General features: G+C 42.4%; 1 protein-coding gene across 1 annotated transcript in view; it reads right to left on the bottom strand.

The window, feature by feature from the left end:
* The window catches only part of Vps45 (vacuolar protein sorting 45 homolog), a 65,312-nt gene extending 60,704 nt beyond the window's left edge, over nt 1–4,608 (bottom strand). Inside the window, exons 1-2 of the mRNA XM_048427876.3 lie at nt 4,418–4,608; nt 3,702–3,836 (exon numbers count right to left, since the gene is read on the bottom strand). Of these exons, the coding sequence (XP_048283833.2) occupies nt 3,702–3,836; nt 4,418–4,510 (228 nt within the window). The 5' untranslated portion in view covers nt 4,511–4,608. The remainder of the gene's footprint in view (nt 1–3,701; nt 3,837–4,417) is intronic.
* Between the last annotated feature and the right edge of the window lie 14,530 nt (nt 4,609–19,138).

Raw genomic sequence — 19,138 nt, 5'->3', positions numbered from 1 at the left:
TCTCTGGCTTTCATAAATGTAAATTAAAAAACTAGTAAGTATCACAATTCATTGATTGAATTACTTGGAGTCTAAGAGTAAGCCAAGATCAAGATTGCACATCTATTGGGTAATGAAGGCTGCAAATAAAAAGAAAGATATTAAATACATCAGAATCTTAGATACAATTAAATATACATATGTGCTAAATATCCATTATCTGGATTATCTTGGCTAAATTAAGGTAAAACTAAAGGACACATGAAATAAAGCATAAAATTGCTAACTGCAAATCTGCCTCAAGCTGCTTATCAATAAATTGTATTCATTTGATCAAGCTTCTTACTTAGAACACCAAAATGTATGCAGTTCTTTCAAAACAAAAAAAAATAACTTAATTATATTCACTTTGGTTTTTAATTTATTGAGGTCTAAGAGTTCATAACTACAATATTTATGAAGTATTTGTGAGTATCAACCTGACTCCTTCTATAACTACATTAGAATAAAAAAATTCAGTCCTTTTAAGACTTATTTTTAAATTTTATGTGTGTGTGTGTTTGTGTGTGAACGCACACACCCTTGTTCATGGAGGACGATGCATCAGACTACACAGGTGGTTGTGAGCTGCCTGACATAGGTGCTGAGTCCTCTGAGCAGTACACACTCCTACGCAATGAGCCATCTCCCCTTCCAGTTTCTTCTATAAAGTCAAACATGGGAATTCTAATCACAGATGATTCTAATGAACACTTGGTCTGTTTTTGATACAGAATATATGGTTAAATTTCAAATTAAAATCAGGCCTTAAAACTAAAAATTGTGGTAACAAAAGTCCCTGCTGCTTGATTGTGTCACTGTTAATATCCTTTAAACAATTAAAAATTTTGTTTAACTTGTGCCATTAGTGTTAAAAAAAAATAGTTCTAGCCAGGTGGTGGGTGGTGCACGCCTTTAATCCCAGCACTCAGGAGGCAGAGGCAGGCAGATATCTGTGAGTTCGAGGCCAGCCTGGTCTACAAGAGCTAGTTCCAGGACAGGCTCTAAAGTTACACAGAGAAACCCTGTCTCGAAAAACAAAAACAAAAACAAACAAATAGTCCTAAGAAATGCTCACTGCAACTGGGGCTGGTGCTGCACACAAATCCCAGCACTCAGAAAGCATAAACCAAGAGGATGTGGGTTTAAAGTCAGCCTGGATGACACAGCCAGACCCTGTCTGAATGCAAGCAAACAACCAAACAGAAGGATACAATGCCGACTTAACGGGGAAAAACAGTTTTTACATTGTCATTTAAACTACAGAAAATGTTATCTTTATAACATTTCTATTGTGTTATCAAGAGATTTATTTATTGAGAGAGTGAATGTGCAATGTGTCTGTGGGTGTGCACATGCTGGGAGGATAGAAAAGAGTGTGAGTGTCCTCCTCTATCACTTCCTGACATTCATTTGAGGCAGGGTCTCTCCCTGAGCCTAAGGCTCCCATTTCTTGGCTTAGATGGAAGCCAGCAAGTCCCAGCGATCTTCTGGCTTCCACTAACTGCCTTGGACCTGAGTAAAAGGCATATGGGGATGCCTAGCTAGTTATGTGGGTGCTGGGATCTAAACCTTGGTTCTCTAGACTGTGCAGCAAGTGCTCCTGATTGCTGAGCCATATCTCCAACTCCTTTTGCTTTTGTTATTGTTTGAGACAGAATCTCATGGAACCCAAGCAGGCCTCAAACTTACTATGCAGCTAAGGATGACTTTGAACTTCATATCCTCTTGCCTCTATCTCCCAAGTGCTGGAATAACAGACATGTGCTACCATGCCAAGCTCATCCTATAATCTAAAAGACAAACTGTTTCTAACAAGCAATTTAAATCTAACATTACTGCTTTATAGGGCCAGGTAAAAAGGTAGACAACGTGAAACCAAGAGAGTTTGAGAGTGTATATGGCTATAAAAGAGGTCTCCTCATTTTATGTCAGGAGATGACAGACTACATCAACTCTAAGACCACTCTTAATGACCAAAATTTCATGTCTGAAAGTAACAAATATGAAAAAACTACATTAATTTAGCAACTATTTCTTAAACATCTTTTAAGATTTTTTTTAAGAAGCAGGCATCATGGGAACATAATAGGATGGACAACCAGATAAAAGTTCTGCTACCACGGAGCTTATTATGGTAGGTAAGCTAGGTATTAATCACAAAACCCATGTAGCTTTGCCAAGCAAGAATCATGTCTGTAATCCCAGAACTCAGGAGGCAGAGCATGGGTAGTTGGGGATTACTGAAAATTTCAGCCAGCCAGGACTGCATAGTGAAAGCCCTGCCTGAAAACAGGCACCTTCAACCATAACTAGTGACAGACAGGTAGGCGGTGTTGCTTGTAAGAGGGATGTCTGACCTGCTCAGTAAGGTCATGAAAGTTTGAGGCAGAGGGAGGAATGGGTGCGAAGGCCGTGTGGCATGATGAGACACCAGCATATAACTGGACTGAAGGGTAGTATAGCTAAGGTGCGGAGTGGCAGAGAGATCAAAAAGCGATAGGAACTAGACCACGCTGGACTCTGCAGCCAACAAGGAAGGACTCTGTTTTTACCACAAGAACATTGAGAAGTCAACCCGGATTTCAAGCTGGATGACATAATCAGGCTGCCATTCTGGAAAGTACACAATATACAAGCCTGACAAAAGCACATTGGAGTTGACGAACATGAATATGAGACAAGTAAAGCCAAGCACGGTGGCAGGCATGATCCTAGCACTTGGGTGGCAGAGGCAGGAGGATTGTCACCAATTTGAGGCCAGCCTGGCTTTCAGCATGAGTTCCAGGTCAGCTAGGGCTCCATGGTGAGGCCCTGTTTCAAAACAAAGATGAAAAGAGAAAATCTTAAAAAACAAGACATAGGAAAGTTCTGGGGGGGGGGGGCAGAAAGATGAGGTGGTAAAGACATCTGCCACCGAGGCCGACAACCTGAGTCTGAGTCCTGGGACATCACAGGGAAGGAGACAACTGAGTCCTGCAAGATGTTCTCTGACCCCCACACGCAGCCTGCAGCACATGCAACCCCACCCCACCCCCACTCTATGTTTTTAGTAGAAAGAAAGCACAGAAGCCAGATCTGTAAGACGATGGGCAAAAGCTGAGAAAGGGCTCAGGAATAAACATGTAGAGGAAGATAAAACGGTTCACTTGGCTTGCAGGACCAGACTTGAGCACAGGAAGCTAAGTATGTAAAGAGAGACCAAACTGGTGGGAGGAGGGCCTTTTCCTGTTGGGCCACTGGATTTAATTGTAGAGTAAAACTGAGCTGGGAGAGGAGTCACTGGGTAACTTCCCCTTGTTTTTATGGTAAATACATACTCGGTCCTAAGCAGAGACGACGGGATTAAGATGATGAAGGTTCAAGGCAGTTGGGGCTGTATGAGAGAGTGATAGCGGCGTTCAGTGCCAGATATAGATGTCAGTCCAGTGTCACGTGATCTAGCGTCCCAGAGCTAGTGGCTATGGGGATAGCTATCAATCTAAAAAATATCTTGAAGGAGAAACTGGCTGTCGGGGTGAAGTGAGGCATGGAAAGGAGAGGAAGAAAGGCCACAACTCTGACAAACAGGATAATTATGATGCCACAAATGATGATAACACAGATTTATTTTGCCTTCTTAATGCTTTCAGATCAGTAGTCTGCCTTTGCCTGCGGAGACGGCAGCTCAGTTTGTGGAGTACCTTGGTAGGTCGAAGAAAACAGATTGCTTTTAGGTGTTTCATGACCTCTCGATTTTGAGAATCAATTCGTTCAAAGAGGTATACTTCCTTCTGAAGAATCTCTGACTGTGTGTAGACCATACTCACTATACCGGTCTGTAAAGAAAAAGAATGAGCCAAGATTACACTAGTCCAGACTAAAATATTCATGCGTCGATAGTTAAGCTTTTTTTCCATTAGCACTTGGCTAGGTAATTTAAATGCTAACACACAGAAGACTACTGAATATCCAAAACAGGTAGTGATGTGTTGGAACGAAAGCCTCTGAACACGAACAACTCAGAGACTCTAAAGAGGATTTCCTCCATCCCTTTAAAAGCCCCCCCCCGCCCCTTTAAGTTGGGGCCAACAAATAATCTGTCATTCCAGTTCGAGCCCCAACAATTTACTTTTAAAAACAACGTTGCCAGGGTCACCCTAAAGTCTTGCAAGTGTTCCTTGTGACCATTAACAACTTCTTGGCAGACACTCCTTCAGGTACAAGAAATCTCTCGGCACCGGTCAGTGCCGGTTACACTGCACGCCGCTATGAAAGCTTTATATACAACTTTCCCAGGGCCGTCCAGACAGAACTGACCGTCGTCATTAAGGAAACGCTAAAACCTGCAGTGCACCGGGACCAGCAATTCTGTGGGAGGGCGGCTTCCTTCACAAACGCGGAGCAAAAGCGAACTCACCGTTTCTTTATCCATGAGAAGTACCTTCATGCCGGGACCGCTGTCCTCTATCATTTTGGAAATATACTGCTTCACTGCAAAAACCACGTTCATAGTGGCGAATTGACAGGCGCCCCACAGCCCTTCCCGCCCCTTTCCCTGGCTGAATTAACCTCAGGCCTGTTGGCTGGGTCTCAGCTGCTTCCGGTCGGCCAAGTATTGGCTTCCGGGAGTCCGGGTAGCTCCGGTACTGGGAATTGTAGTTCCTCCGCGGAGTAGCCGACCCAGACTCGGCGTCCACTGGACCGGGCCATTTAGGACCCACGTCGGGCGTGGGCTGGAAGGCATTCTGTTCCCTCTGACAGGCGCTGTACTGGCTTCTGGTTCTGCGTGGGGAGGGCTTGGCGCGTCGCGGTGTACAGCTGTCTGGGACACGCATGGAGCGTGGCTGTGCTGTTTGCCGAGCACCCTTTCCAGAGACCGGCGTGCATGTCACTGGGAAGGCCGAGGTGGCGGGGTCGTAGGTTCGAGACAAGTCCTTTCCGGTAGCAAGTTTCCGAATAGCCCGGCTGGATTACATAGGGAGACCTGGCTTCTAAAGCATCCAGACAAATTTGAAGCCGCTTCGTGGGACGGCAATTTGTATTTGCTAGGTCGTGGACTTCCCGACTCCCGGTGGTCATTTTTTAGGCAGTGACGAGTGCCCGGTGTTAGAGCTGAAAGTGAGTAGGTTTTCCGAAGAGAGAAGGGGGGCTGAAATTGATCACATGGTTGTTGAATGAATGAACAAAGGGAACACCATTTAGGGATGTTGTAAGAGAGATCTCAGAGACCCCAGGAGGGCGGGGAGCTTCCGCGGGCCCTCACTCAGGACCGCAGGGACTGCGAGTCCTCGGCGCCCCGCGCTGAACTTTGCTGGGTTGCAGGGCCTTCGGGTTTCCAGGGGCCCTGAAATGAGTTGGGGGCTGTTATTCACTGGAGCTGAAGCAACTAACCTGAGAATATTTAAAGGGAAACATTTTTTAATCTAAGAAACTATGAAAGATTAGCAATAAAGTGGATCCTTAAGCATCAGCTTCCAAAGAGCTGCAGCAGATCACACTGGTCTGTCATCATACTTCTCAAAAGGGTGCTTTTATTCCTCACCTTTACGTTGGAAAATTGTAAAATTGAGCTGGGCGGGGTGGTGCGTGCCTTTCTTTAATCCCAGCTCTCAGGAGGTGAACGCAGATGGATCTCTGTGAGTTTGAGGCCAACCTGGTCTACAGAGCGAGTTCTGGAGAAGCCTGTCTTGAAAAACAACAAAGAAACAACAAAATAGTAAAAATTGGTACACTTTGTATAGAAACGTGGAGTTATTGTTAAAAGCTAAGGAAACTTGAAAACCTTATACCTGTGGACTCAAAATTCCTGCCCCTTGGTATTTTTGAATTGTAGAGCGTCCCTCCCGGATTGTTAACCCTGGAGTTAACACAGGGCTTGGAACAGCTGGAGCCCCTGAGTTTCTGAGCAGCTTCAGCTGTCAGCTTTCCCGGTATCTCCTACGTGTAGCCTCAAAAGAAAGTTCATGCTTTAGAAAGCCCTAACATGTTTGTGAAGCATGTAGAAAGATCTCTTAACAGTGTTGCTGCAAGTAGCAGAACAAAGTTGGAAACAACCCAAATAGGGGCTGGAGAGATGGCTCAGCGGTACTGAACTTCCCCAAATTTATCATTTCATGGACATGCTGGTGCATAGTACCTGAACCAAAGCCAAGCGATTAACAATAAAATACCATGAACCAAATGACAGACTTTTTTCAAATAGCAGCTCTCAGCTTCTTAGTTAATAGCCTTTTTCGAGTTCTGAGTTCTGTGTTGTACCTGGCTGTCACATCCTAATTTTTTCGATCTGTGACAGTTCAGGCTTTGATGACTGACAGTTTTGAAGAGAGCTGGAAGCTGCTTTGTAAAAAATCTCTCAATAAAGCTTAAGCTACTGCTTTATTATGGCTAAGTTGAGACTTCGGGTTCTGGTAGAATGATCACAGAGTTCAGCACAGGGGACTCACTGTCCCTATTGCTCATTAACTTCAGAAACTTCAGTCACTTAGACAGTATCTGCCTGATTATTTTTTCCTTGTAGTTAATATCCAATGAAGAAGAACACTCACTGAGATTATGGAAATACACTGTTTCTCATCACAATCTCACCAGTTAGTTTTATCAGCAACGATCAGGTTTTGTGTGTAAAACATGATTCTTATTTAACTTTTTTTCTGTTGGGGATAAGGTCTTACTGTGAGGGCCAAGCTGGCCTCTTAAATCCATTCCTCTGGCCTCCGCCTCCAAAGTTAGTGTTGGGATTATGGACAAGCACCACTATATCCAGTTATTTTTCTAATTCTTTCATTTATTTGTTGAAATTATTCTATAAGGATGACTTTTTCTTTCTTCAACATCGTTTATTTACTTGGGTAATGTCAGTACAGACTTGTGTGTACTCTGAAATATAGGGATACTATAGCAGAAGTTAAAACTCTAGAATCAGCTTGGCATGGTGTTGCACTTGGAAGGAAGAGACAGATGGAACTCTATGAGTTCGAGGCCAGCCTGGTCTACTTAGTGAGTTCCAGACTAACCATAGCTACTGTCTCAAAACAAACAAACAAACAAACAAACAAACAAAAATGAAGACTCTACAATCATCTGTCCTGGATTAAATCTGCTGTTTATCAGCTGTGTGGACTTGCCCAGTTCCACAGCCTCTACGTACCTCAGTATTCTCGTCTGTAAATGGAGAAAATAACAGCTACCTTAGGTTAGTGGGAGAATTAAATAATGCAATCACTAGCCAAGCTTTAATTAATTTTTCTTGGTACATATTTTATGCCATGACCAGTTTTATTATTTGCAAGCAAAGCATGTGGCTTACATTTTTAATTCCCTGATAAGTTAATAAAATTTATAACATGAATTCTTAATTTTTAATTTATGCATATTAGTGTTTTGCTTGCATGCTTGTCTTGTACTGCTTTCATGCCTAGTGCCCATGGAGGCCAGAAGAGAACTGGAATTGACAGTAATGGATATGCTTAGGGTGCTGGGAACCTGGGAAGAGCAGCCAGTGCTCTGAGCAGCGATCTGTCTCTCTAGCCCCTCTTAAGATGGATTTTAAATACCTTCCAGTGTTAAGAACCTACATAAAAGTTTTTTATTTTTTTAATGTATTTTATTTACTCTTTGAGAATTTCATACGTTGAATTTTTGTTTCTTAAAACCAATCAAATTATATTACTGCTGAGATCTTATTTATGAATATGATTTTGTTATTGAGCAGCTCATAGTATTAGATATGTAGATGATCATAAATGTGATTAAATTATTTTTAATATCTTAGACAATGCATCACAAAAAAAGACAAGCCATATGACATATCAGAAAATCCATAGCCCTATAGCTAATTAAATCTTGTTAGGTATAAAGAAGTCTAGACTATATTATTTTTATGTTGATAACACTTCTTTACGAATGACTCATTAATGACTTGATCAATCATTTGATAAAGATCGGTTTTTCTTTAGGAGGGAGCATATTTCAAATAGTAAAAATTAGATGCAAAGAATTTTATCTATACTCTAAGTGAATAAGATATCTTTTTTTGTAGGATTTTGTCACCTGAAATCCCCCTCACAATCGCCGTCAAGAGCCTCCTTGGGATCTAGGATTGCACCCCCCTTTACAACCTTTCGTGAGGTCACTGCAGATCCCCTGAAGCTGGAAGGAGTTGAATTACCTTCCCTGAAGCGCAGGAAGCAGCAACGGGGGCGGGGGTGAGGGGGTGGGGGGTGGGGGTGGGCCTGCTCCTCCAGTGGATGACTTACTGTCTGGTTTTATCTTGTGTGTGCGCGCGCATCCCTTTTACGCATTCTCTTTTAGAAACTACATTGTCACTTCTTTGAGCACAGAGAAGCTTTTATCTAGACTTTTCTCTTAGAACTGTGCCCTGCCCTTAGAAGAGAGCCAATAAATATTTGATGTTGGTGAAACTCATTACTGGACACACTGCTACCATGGAATGTTAAATAAAGCGTAGTTTTACACGGGCACAACAAGCAAAGAGATCAGCGTAATTATCTGAGTGAGAATATAGAATGCATTCTGAGGAAAATATGGAACTTCCCTGCAAACCCCCAGGTAATCTGCAGAGATGTTGATTTGATTGCTTCTTGTTTGAGGCTTTTTTTTTTTTTTTTCCTGACCGACCTCTGGACTGATCCCAGAAGTTGTTGAGTAAGAATTTCCGTGAGGGCTGGTGGGATGGCTCCTCCGCTAGGGGTCTTGCTGCAGATAATTATGCTGATCTCTTTGTTCCGCCTGTGTAAAACTATACTGCTATCCCCGGGTCCCACCTGGTAGAAGGCGAGACCCGATTCCTGCAAGCTATCCTCTGGTCCCTACGTGTGTGCAATGGAACAAATACATTAGTACCCGTGCCCCCAGTAGATAAAGTGTGTGTGTGTGTGTGTCTGTGTGTCTGTGTATGTTTGAGAAAACATCTGCTCTCTTTAACTCTGGATTTCTTTCAATACTCAGACATCAGACAGAGGGCGCCCTTGGACTACAAAGAAGATAATAACAAGGGCTCTAAAACTGGGTGCTGTCCCGTGACCCGTGCTCACATGAATGAAGGAAAGGCATTGTTTTAGTCAGAATAGATTACATAAAGCTTGTACTATAATCTGTCTCTTGTTTCGCTCTGACTCTTAGTGTTTACTACATTGCCCAGTCTGAATTTAAACTCCGGGGTTTAAATGATCTTCTAGCCTTGGCCTACAGAGGAGTTGGGATTATAGTGTGACCCGAGGAGATGGGATTATAGTGCGACCCGAGGAGATGGGATTATAGCGTGACCTGCTCTGCCCACCTCATCTGTTTGTAGTTTTGAATCCTATTGCTTTTTTTTTTTTTGTTTTTTGCATTTATTGACGGCTATATATACATTTTAGTTTCCTAAATATTGGATAAGAAAATTTCTATGAGATTCTATCTAATCTAGAAGCGTTCTAGTTGGGAAGCTCTGTTTGATGAGGTCCCATCTGAGAGACAGCAAGTGGGAGGCTGGTGTCATTTCTGTTGTCCCTGGCTGTACTCGCTGCCAGTGTATCTCAGTGTGAAACTGTGCTGCTTAGATCTTCCCTAACTTGACACAAACTACAGTCATCTGGGAGGAGGGAGTTTCGATTTAGAAGGTGACTCCATCAGATTGGTTTACAGGCAAGTCTGTGGGGCTTTTTCCTGATTGATGGTTGATGTAGGAGGACTCAGCCCACTGTGGGCGGGGCCATTCCTGAGCAGGCGGTCCTGAGCTCTGAAAGAGAGCAATGGGCTGCTAGCCAGCAAGGCAGCGAGCAGCTTTCTTCCATGGTCTGTCTCTGCGTCAGTTCCTGTCTCCTCCAGGTTTTTTCTTTGAATTCCTGCTCTGATTTTCCGTCCTGATGAACTGAGCGCTGTAAGATAAACTAAACCTTTCCTTTTGGTCATGGTGTTTATCACAGTGACGGAAGCAAACGAGGAGACCTTACCAGGCCCTTTCCTAAGCACCTCAGACATAAGTGGTCCCTTTATCATCTCCCGCCTCTCCTTTTTGTTTTTGAGACAGGGCCTCTCTATGTAGCCCTGGCTGGCCTGGAACGTTTTCGGTAGACCAGGCTGGCCTTGAACTCACAAAGATCTACCTGCCTCTGTCTCCAGAATGCTGGAATTAAAGGTGTGTTCCTGTACACCGAGATCCCTTTTGTTTTTTTTAAATTTTCCTTATTTTTTTAGTTGACAAAATTATATGTATTTATTGTATACAACCTGTTGTTTCGAAAATATATAGTATTCTCTTTTTAAAAATGAAAAAATCGAAATGATGGGAAATAAAAAATATATTGTATGAAAGCTTCAAATGATAAAATTTTTATATTAAAAATGAGAATAGATGCTTGGATCAGCTAAGGTTATTTATACTAAGGGATGAAACTGAATTTTATTGTTTTTGGTTTTTCAAGACCGGGTTTCTCTATGTAACAGCCCATCTGTTTTGGAGCTCGTTTTGGTCAGGCTGGTCTCACGCTCACAGAGATCTGCCTACCCCTGCCTCCCTATTGCTGGGATTAAAGACAGTTCACCACCATGCCTGGAGAAACTGGATTTTTCACCTGACACCAGAATTCTTAGGACTACCTGAGCAATTTTACTGCCAATGGCAGCTTCCTCTGTTCATGACACAAACAGTGAATTTGAGTTTCTCTCCTTTTAAACTTTCAGTTATTGTCGAACGTACAAAGCAACGTTCAAGCTCACCGTGCCTGAGCTTAGGAATGCTATTGGGAAGTCAGACTTGTGTGTGTGTGTCTGCGTGTGCGTGCCTGTGGATGTCAGAAGAAGCCAGAAGGCATTAGGTTCTCTGGAGCTTGAGTTACAACGGATTTTGAACTGCCCGAGATGGGTGCTTGGAATCAAACCTACCCTTTAGAAGAGCAGCCAGTGCTCTTGCCCACTGAGCCTTCTCTCCAGCTCCTCCTCTTTAATTCCGAGTGGAATTCATCATCTTCTTTTGGGGCTTCATGTAACCCGGGCTGGCCTCAGACTTACTCGCTGAGGAAGACCTTAAACTCAGGGTTTTCTGCTTCTACTTACTAGATACTATGACTATACGCGTGTGCCACCGTGCCCAGTTTTTATATGGTGCTGGGGACACAACCTGGGGCCTTCTGCATGGTAGGCAGGTTGGCTAGCATTCTCCCAACTGATCCCCAGCAACAGCCCGAGTTTGTAGACTGCATGAATGTAGGATGGTGCATCTCCACTAGAGGCTTATGGGGACTGCCTCTGGAGTTCAAGTTGGGGCAGCAAGACTTCAGAGAGCAAGGAAGCAAAGAGCTGGGTTTGCTGATTCTTACACAAACATTTGATTAAGTGCCACTACTTTTAATTAAATGAAGAGGCATAAACTGAGAGGAATATTTTCCTTTTCTGTTCTGTTCCTTACGAGCTTGTGTTCCCTTGTGTTACTGTTGACACTGATTACCTGATTTGCAGAGGATGCCCGTTTATCCAGTAAGCATTGTTGAACACTGTATGTACTAGCAGCCATGGGAGTGTAACTGCGAACAAAATACAGACATGCCTAGCCTCACACAACTCAGTCAGCAGACGCTAAATAAAATATGTAATAATTATATGGTGATAAATTCTACAGAGGGAAGCAGATTAATGAAGGAGATGGAAAGAGTATTGAATGGACACAGTTCCCAGGTATAAACAGGGTATTCAGCGCTGCCCAGGGCTATGGGGCTGCAGTCTGAGCTTAGCAGCCTGAAGCTGGGAGATGGCCTGAGCCCAAGAATTCCAGACTGTCTGGTGACAACATAAGGGAGCCCTGTCTTGAAAAATATTAATGAATTAAGCAAGTATTCACAGAATCATTCGAAGCTGAGTGGGCAATACCTACGTGGATTCCAGATGGAAGCTTGCCGTGGTTGGTGGCTGGAGCAGCGAACAGCTCTGTGGCTAAGAGCTCTTGCCGCTCTTGAAAATGACCCAGGTTGTTCCCAGCACCACACAGCGGCTCACAATCTCCTGTAATGCCAATTTCAGGGGGTCCCATACCCTCCTTTGACTTCAGCAGGTAATGCATGTATGTGGTGCATAGATATCCATACAGGCAAAACAGTAATACGCTTAAAAAAATAAAAATTAAAAAGCGAAATCATTCTGGGTGATCGGAGTAGCCCTTAAAAAATCCCTGCGGTGGGTGGTGTGGGCTGTTCGCAGGCCAGGAAAGTGGCCAGGGCAGCTCCAGCTGAGTCCTCCAGAGCAGTAGAGAGGACACACGGGACTGTGCGAGTCTTTGCTCTGCGCCTGTTCGGGTTCAGAGAGAATGATGACAGTGGAAGTCAGCGAGGCTGAGCTGAGGGTGTGGAAAAAGCTGCAGACTTTACAGTGCTCTCAGTGGGAGATGGAAGGGTTAGCAGGCTTCTGGAGGCCCTGAGTAGGCAGACACCGGAGGCTGTGACAGTTGGCAGAAAGGCAAGTTGTCTGGGGGAGACTGCCTTTCCCCTTCAGTGTTTCTGTGAGCTACTAGTAGATCACCCAGATGCCACCTGGCTGCAACTTTGAAAAGGCCAGCTTTCTAATTCATGATTTTTATCTTTCGAAATTAAAATATAAGTGCATCATTTCTTCCTTTCCCTCCCTCCAGTCCCTCCCACATACCCTCTCTTGCTTTCTCTCAAATTCATGGCCTCTTTCTTTCGTTGTTCATACACACACACACACACACACACACACATCACATTCCTAATTTATGAATACAATATGCTCAGCGTGTATAACGTTTCTTGCGTGTATGTTTTCAGGGCTGACCACTTGATGACATTGGATAGGACATTTGGGATCGCTTCTATGGGGAAGCCGATTTCTCCGGCTCCTAGAATTCCTTAGCTGCCTGTAGTTCTTAGTCTGGGGAACACAACTCCTGTACCTAAGGCTCGGAGAACATCAAACTGCAGAAGATGCCCAAAAAGACTAAGATCCGGAGGAACAGGGAGTCACTGTGAGATTGTGTCGGAAAAGCTTAATTTTTTTTAAGTTTCAGAGGGGAGGGGTTGAGGTAGAATCTCACGATGTAGTCCAGACAAACTACAGTTCACAGTCCTCTTGTCCCAGCTTCCCAAGTGTTAGGATTACAGGCATGCTCATGAGGCCGAGCTTAAAATTTTAGTTTAAGGACAAATAGATGTTAACTCTTCTAAAAATGGGATTTGAAATCGGAACCTGGTAATGCTTGATTTTGCATTCATCAGCTTTTTTTAATTTATGTAACAAAAGTCTGAGAGAATCAACTTAAAAATGAGAAAGGTGATGTTGACTCACAGTTCTGTAGGCTTCCGTCAAGGCTGTGAGCGTGTTAGCCATCCTCCTGCCTCTGTCCCTCCCCAGTGCTGGGATTACAGGCCTGCCTCATGACTGGCTTACCTCTGCTTCGTATTCTTTTTATTTTATTTTATTTTCTGCTTCATATTCTAAACTCATTTTCCCCCTTGTGAAAAGAAGTATACGGAGTATATTTTAGAAGGCATATATTGTGTCGTTGTCATTTTTCTTGCCCACGTGTCCTTGAACTTCAAATAAGCAATGGATAGGGTTATTTTGTCATTGCAAACCTGCCTTTGGTAAGACTTCTGTATTTTCAGCTCTTAGAGAGTAAGCCATCTAGGTGCAGAGATCTTAGCTAAAATAAACTTTAATAGCTCTTTAAGCTTGAAAAAATATGAGTGATTTACTCAAACCAATTTTGGTATACATTTTGTTAAGTCATGAGCTATATCTGAGTCTTGGTATTAATATTCATAGCTGTCACTAAGTTCAAGCGTCTAAAGCGAGAACATTTTAAGAGCGCTGAAGGTTGGAGGATAATATCGAGTCTATCTAGCATGTATGCATCCCTTCTCAACACATCTGCTGAAAATCACCCAGCATCTGCTGGACTGTGTCGTGATAGTGCTGAATTCAGTAATTGACAGGAATCTTGTTCTGATTTGGAAGACCTAAAGTTGTTGGAAATTGATTTCTTACTTTAGAACCAAAGTTAATCTCTAGTTTTTTTAACCCTTTGACCACACCATTTAAGAACGTTACTGACTAAATTGGAAGAATGTTTTTACAAGAGTAGTTCCTTCATGTTCTGCCCACTAAGTCCTCTTTCTCAGCTTGTGCAGACACTCACCAGGAACTCAAGCATAAAAAGCAAAATTCTGCACTGGAGAGAGGGCTCAGTGTTTAAGAACACTGACTGCTCACACAGAGGACTAGGGTTTGATTCCCAGCATGTACCTGACAGCTTACAGGAATCCATAACTCCAGTCCCAGTAAAGGGATCTGACACCCTTTACTGACCCTCACAGGCACCAGGCTCACATGCAATGTATATACATTAAATGCAGGCAAAACACTCATACACATAAATAAAACAAAAATAAATCTTAAAAAACCCACAAGTTTTATTATTGAACTACACCTTCACCCCCAATACAGAATTCTTTTTCTTTAATATTAAAAAAAATAATTCTTTGAGAATTTTGTAGAATGTATTTTGATAATGATCATCCTTTCCCCAGCTCCTCCCAGGGCCGCCCTTTCCCTTCTTATCCAATTTTATGTTCTTTCTCTTTTCGTTCCTTCCCCTCCTCCTCCTTTTCTCCTTCCTCTTTCACATTCATTCATTCAAGGAACTCATTAAGTCCAATTTGTGCTACTCTTGGCTGCAGGATCATAAGAAACTGCTGAATGCTCCACCCTAAATGGGACTTGTGTGTCACACCCCTCCCCTCAAGGCTCAGGGATCACTGTGGGAGAAGGAGCAAAAAGAATGTGGTGGAGGACTAACAAGGAAGCAACGACAGCACGCAGGAGACTGAGGCATGCTCAAGCCAGACAAATCCACCCAGTCTACCAGTCTCTGCCCTTTCAATGCCGTTGGCTTCCTCTGAACGTAACTGAAGCTTCCCAGTGTGTCATTTAGCAGAGCTGTTATTGCATGGTACCATAATGGACTTATCTTGGGGGTGCTTGTTAAAAATAGATGTCCCTGACCCCTGCTCCTAGATTTTCTGGCATAATAGATTTTCAGATGGTTCTCAGGAAGCAGGACTTTTAATTAAAACCACCGGTGGTGCCGATGCAGAGGTCACTGGACCTCCGTGGAAAACTATTGTTTCAAAATATCAGGATAACAGGTCTCCAAATGTCTTTTAAGGGATCAACTGAGCAGGAAGGGCAAATGTGTAAAACGACCTTTACAAGGCAGGGCAGTGTGAAATGAGTATCCAGGGATCAGCAATTGGGCAAGCAGGCTGAGCCTCAGCTCAGGAGAGGCAGGCAGGCTCGAGAGTGTCTGCCTGAAGACGGCTGTGAGGGAAGAGGGGGGACAGGGACGCATAGAGCCCCAACAGCTGCAAGAGGAGTAGAGCGCCTTAGGTTAAAGGCTGGCTGAAAATTAAAACCGAAGCCAGCACTGAAGACACACCAAAGCAGAACCTTTCAGCTTATAGAAAGTGGCATCTAAAAACAAAACAAGGACCAGTTGGACGGTTCTGCAGGTAAAGGTCCTTGCCACCAAGCCTGACCACCTGGGCTTGATGCCTGGAACCCACCTAGTGGAAGGAGAGAACTAACTCCTAAAAGTTGCCCTCTGACCTCGACAAGCTTGCTGTGGCATGTCTGTACCCCTTCACCTCACAATGAATACGTGTAATAAATGGTAAATAAAGAAAAAGCTGTGCAACTGCAGAGAGGCACTCAGGAATGTGAAAGGTTGAAAATCAATAAGGCAGGTAGTAAATCCAATAAGCTAGGCAAAAATAATCAATCAAGCAAACAAATAAAACCAAACAACAAATAAAAACAAAAACCTGCCAAACTCCCTGAAAAAGAAAGGATGACATAGCCTTATAATTTCAGGACTTTGTGGGCCAGTGTGTGTGTGGGGGTACTGGAAGGAGGAGGTAGAGTTTGAGGCCAGTCTTGGTTACAAATCAAACCTAGTCTCAAAAAATAAAACAGCAAAACAAACAAAAAACCCGCTCCCCAAACCCGGGAAGTGTGTGTGTGTGTGTGTGTGTGTGTGTGTGTGTGTGTGCATGCACACACATTGTTTTGTCCAAAGCTGAAGTTACAGATACCTGTGAGCCCTGAGACATGGTGCTGGGAACCAAACTCAGGTTTTTTGCAAGAACAGTAAAAAACTGCTAAACTATCTCTCCAGCCCCTACTTAAAAACTTCTTTTTGTTTTGTTTTGTCTTTTAATACAGGGTTTTTCTGTATAGCCTTGGAGCCTGTCCTGGAACTTGCTCTGTAGATCAGGCTGACCTTGAACTCAGAGAGGTCCACCTGCCTCTGCCTCCTTCCTGAGTGCTGGGATTAAAGACATGCACCACCACCGCCAGGTCATACTTAAAAGCTTTTAAAAGACATTTGGCCCAGGCTGGCCTCAAACTCACTCTAGAGGTGTGGATGACCTGGAATCTCTGATCCTCCTGACCTTACCCCCAAGTACTGGATTATAGGAGTATGCCATGACACACAGCTAAACTTTCGCTGCTACTGCTGACAAAAACAATGAATATTATTTATTAAAATAAGGAAAAGAAGGGTTTCAAGGTCTAAGTGATTTTACGGATACATTATAGAAAACCTTTAAGGAAAAGATAAATTTCTCTGGGGACGCCGCCCAGTTAACAGAGTACTTGTGTAAAACAGATGTGATGTCACACCTCCAATCCCAGCCCTGAGGAGGTGGAGGCAGGAGAGTCAGAAGTTCAAGGTTATAGCGGCTGTGCAGAGACTGGTCTGGGCTTCATGAGACTCAAAAAGGAAAACAAAAAAGATAAAATCATTTGTTATGTGTATATGTTTATAGCATAGGAAGTAACCAAGCGCTCTCTTTATTTATAGTTACACCAACATTGAAAAGAAAGCAACAAATATAGCACGGAGAGAAAAAACAAGTCAGCCTCAGCTATGAAGGTAAATATTTGTGATGAATGGAAGAACGGTAGATCAAAGCTTATCTTTGGAGCCACTGCCAGCTCCCTAACACATGGCAGCTCTCAAGAAAGATGTAGATGACGGTACATGCATGTTTGTTGAACTAATTTTAATTATTTAGTTAGTTAAGCAGAAATAATACCAGGAAGGTTAAGTGTGGTTGAAATTAGGGATTATGTTCACTTAACTGAGAAAGAGAGAGACAGAGACAGAGACAGAGAAAACCAAGAACATATTGTAAGGAGAGGAAAAAAAATGAGAACAGAGAGTTGTAAAAAAAAATGTTTTTTTTAAAAATAAAACAAAATCTTTAAAGAGACAGAATACAGACAGTCATAGATTAAAGGAGTAAAGATAATAAAATAAATATTAAACTTGTATAAAAAGTAACAGAGTAAAAATAAACCACATAAATATGGAAAATTCACAGAATCTGAATTGTGTATATTATTGTGTTATCTTTTAATTTTTTTGACTGCAGACAGACATTTGATTCTGGGGACTGCTAAGCTAAGCCAACAATATATTTTAAAGGTATTTTGAATTCAAAATTTGAGTCTAAGAATATGTAGTTTTGAAAAAGAGCTTCTTCTTTTGTTTCCACAGAGGATGAGAACCTGTGGAATCCTCCCAGACTAATGTGATTTGATGGACCAAAAGCCCCTGAAAGGTTGCCTTGAACACCCCTCAAAAAAGTACTTCGCCCAATAAACAGCAGGAAGATTTTGGAGAAGAACTATGCCCATATTCCCAAATATTGTCTATAAATATTTCTTTACATTTAAAGGGGGGATATGATATGTATTTACTGTAGAGATGGATACTTTGCATTGGGTTGGATCTTGCATTATTGAACAAATTTAAGATCAATTTTGTTATATATATATAACTATATATTATATATAATATATACATATATTTCTGCTCTTGATTAAGGCATTGTGTCTGTGCAGCTCATTTAAAAATGTAATGAATAATTAAGAAATATAAGTTAATAGATATCATCTATAATAGTCAAACTGTAGTCATTAGTTAGGTTTTCTAGATATATAATTCAGTTAGATAAGAAGCCTTCAAATCTTTCAGAGACCTTCAGAATATGGCATTTAAAATGTTTTAAGAACTTAGGACTTTTCATGACAGTGAGACACATCTGCTCCTGGCAGCACCAGTCTACTTCAAGAGAAAGATGGGCATCACAGAGGCTCCTTATGGAGTTGGTTAGCCATTTGGGCAACCAAATTTGTCTGGACTGCTTAATGTACTGGACATGCAGGACCCACAGAGAAATGACTGCTGAACTTTACTAAAGATAAGATTGTCCTTCAGAGTCCCTGCTACTTAAAAGAGTCTTCCAGACATTCTGCAAGACACAGAAGAAAATTTCTGACAAACTGCCAACATAGGCGGAACTGTCTTGAAATTTCCTGCTTTATGGAAAAGTCTGCTAGATACTATGGGCCTGTGGGCTGAAGAAGGATTCCCCAACTGTACAGAAGAACTTTGGGTGACTGCCCAGACAGTGAGATGTCTCTGTCAATTCTAGAGTTTTGGAAGTTGCTTACAATGAATTTACTGTTTACTTAGTTAATATTATATTCTTCTGGAGTCTTTGACGGAGTTGAAGAATTTATAGTTATAGTTTTCCTTAGTTATGATAAAAGATAAAGCAGATACAAATATTGTAACTGTAACTCTTGCTTGATAACTGTTTTGTTATATGTAATTTTACTATGTTAAAGCTAAAACCTTCCTTTTTATTTAAACAAAAAAGGGGAGGTGATGTGTGATTTTTCTCTGTATGCTGTGATTATCATTAATGAATAAAGAAATTGCTTTGGATCTATAGCAGGGCAGAACTTAGGTAGGCGGGGAAAACTAAACTGAATGCTGGGAGAAAGAAGGGCAGAATAAAAGAAAAGCCGTGGAGCTGCCAGAGACAGACTTTCTGGTAGGCCTTGACCTTGTTCTGATGCATAGATTAATGGAGATGGCTTAAATTAAGATGTAAGAGTCAGCAAATAAGGGCTGGGCGGCGACGGTGGCACATGCCTTTAATCCCAGCACTCGGGAGGCAGAGGCAGGTGGATCTCTCTGAATTCGAGGCCAGTCTGGTCTATTAGAGCTAGTTCTAGGACAGGCACCAAAGCTACAGAGAAACCTTGT

The sequence above is a fragment of the Myodes glareolus genome, chromosome 17 (genome assembly GCF_982192425.1).
Source record: "Myodes glareolus chromosome 17, mMyoGla1.1, whole genome shotgun sequence".
Lineage (NCBI taxonomy): Eukaryota > Metazoa > Chordata > Mammalia > Rodentia > Cricetidae > Myodes > Myodes glareolus.
This window is presented reverse-complemented; position numbering and strand designations above follow the sequence as displayed.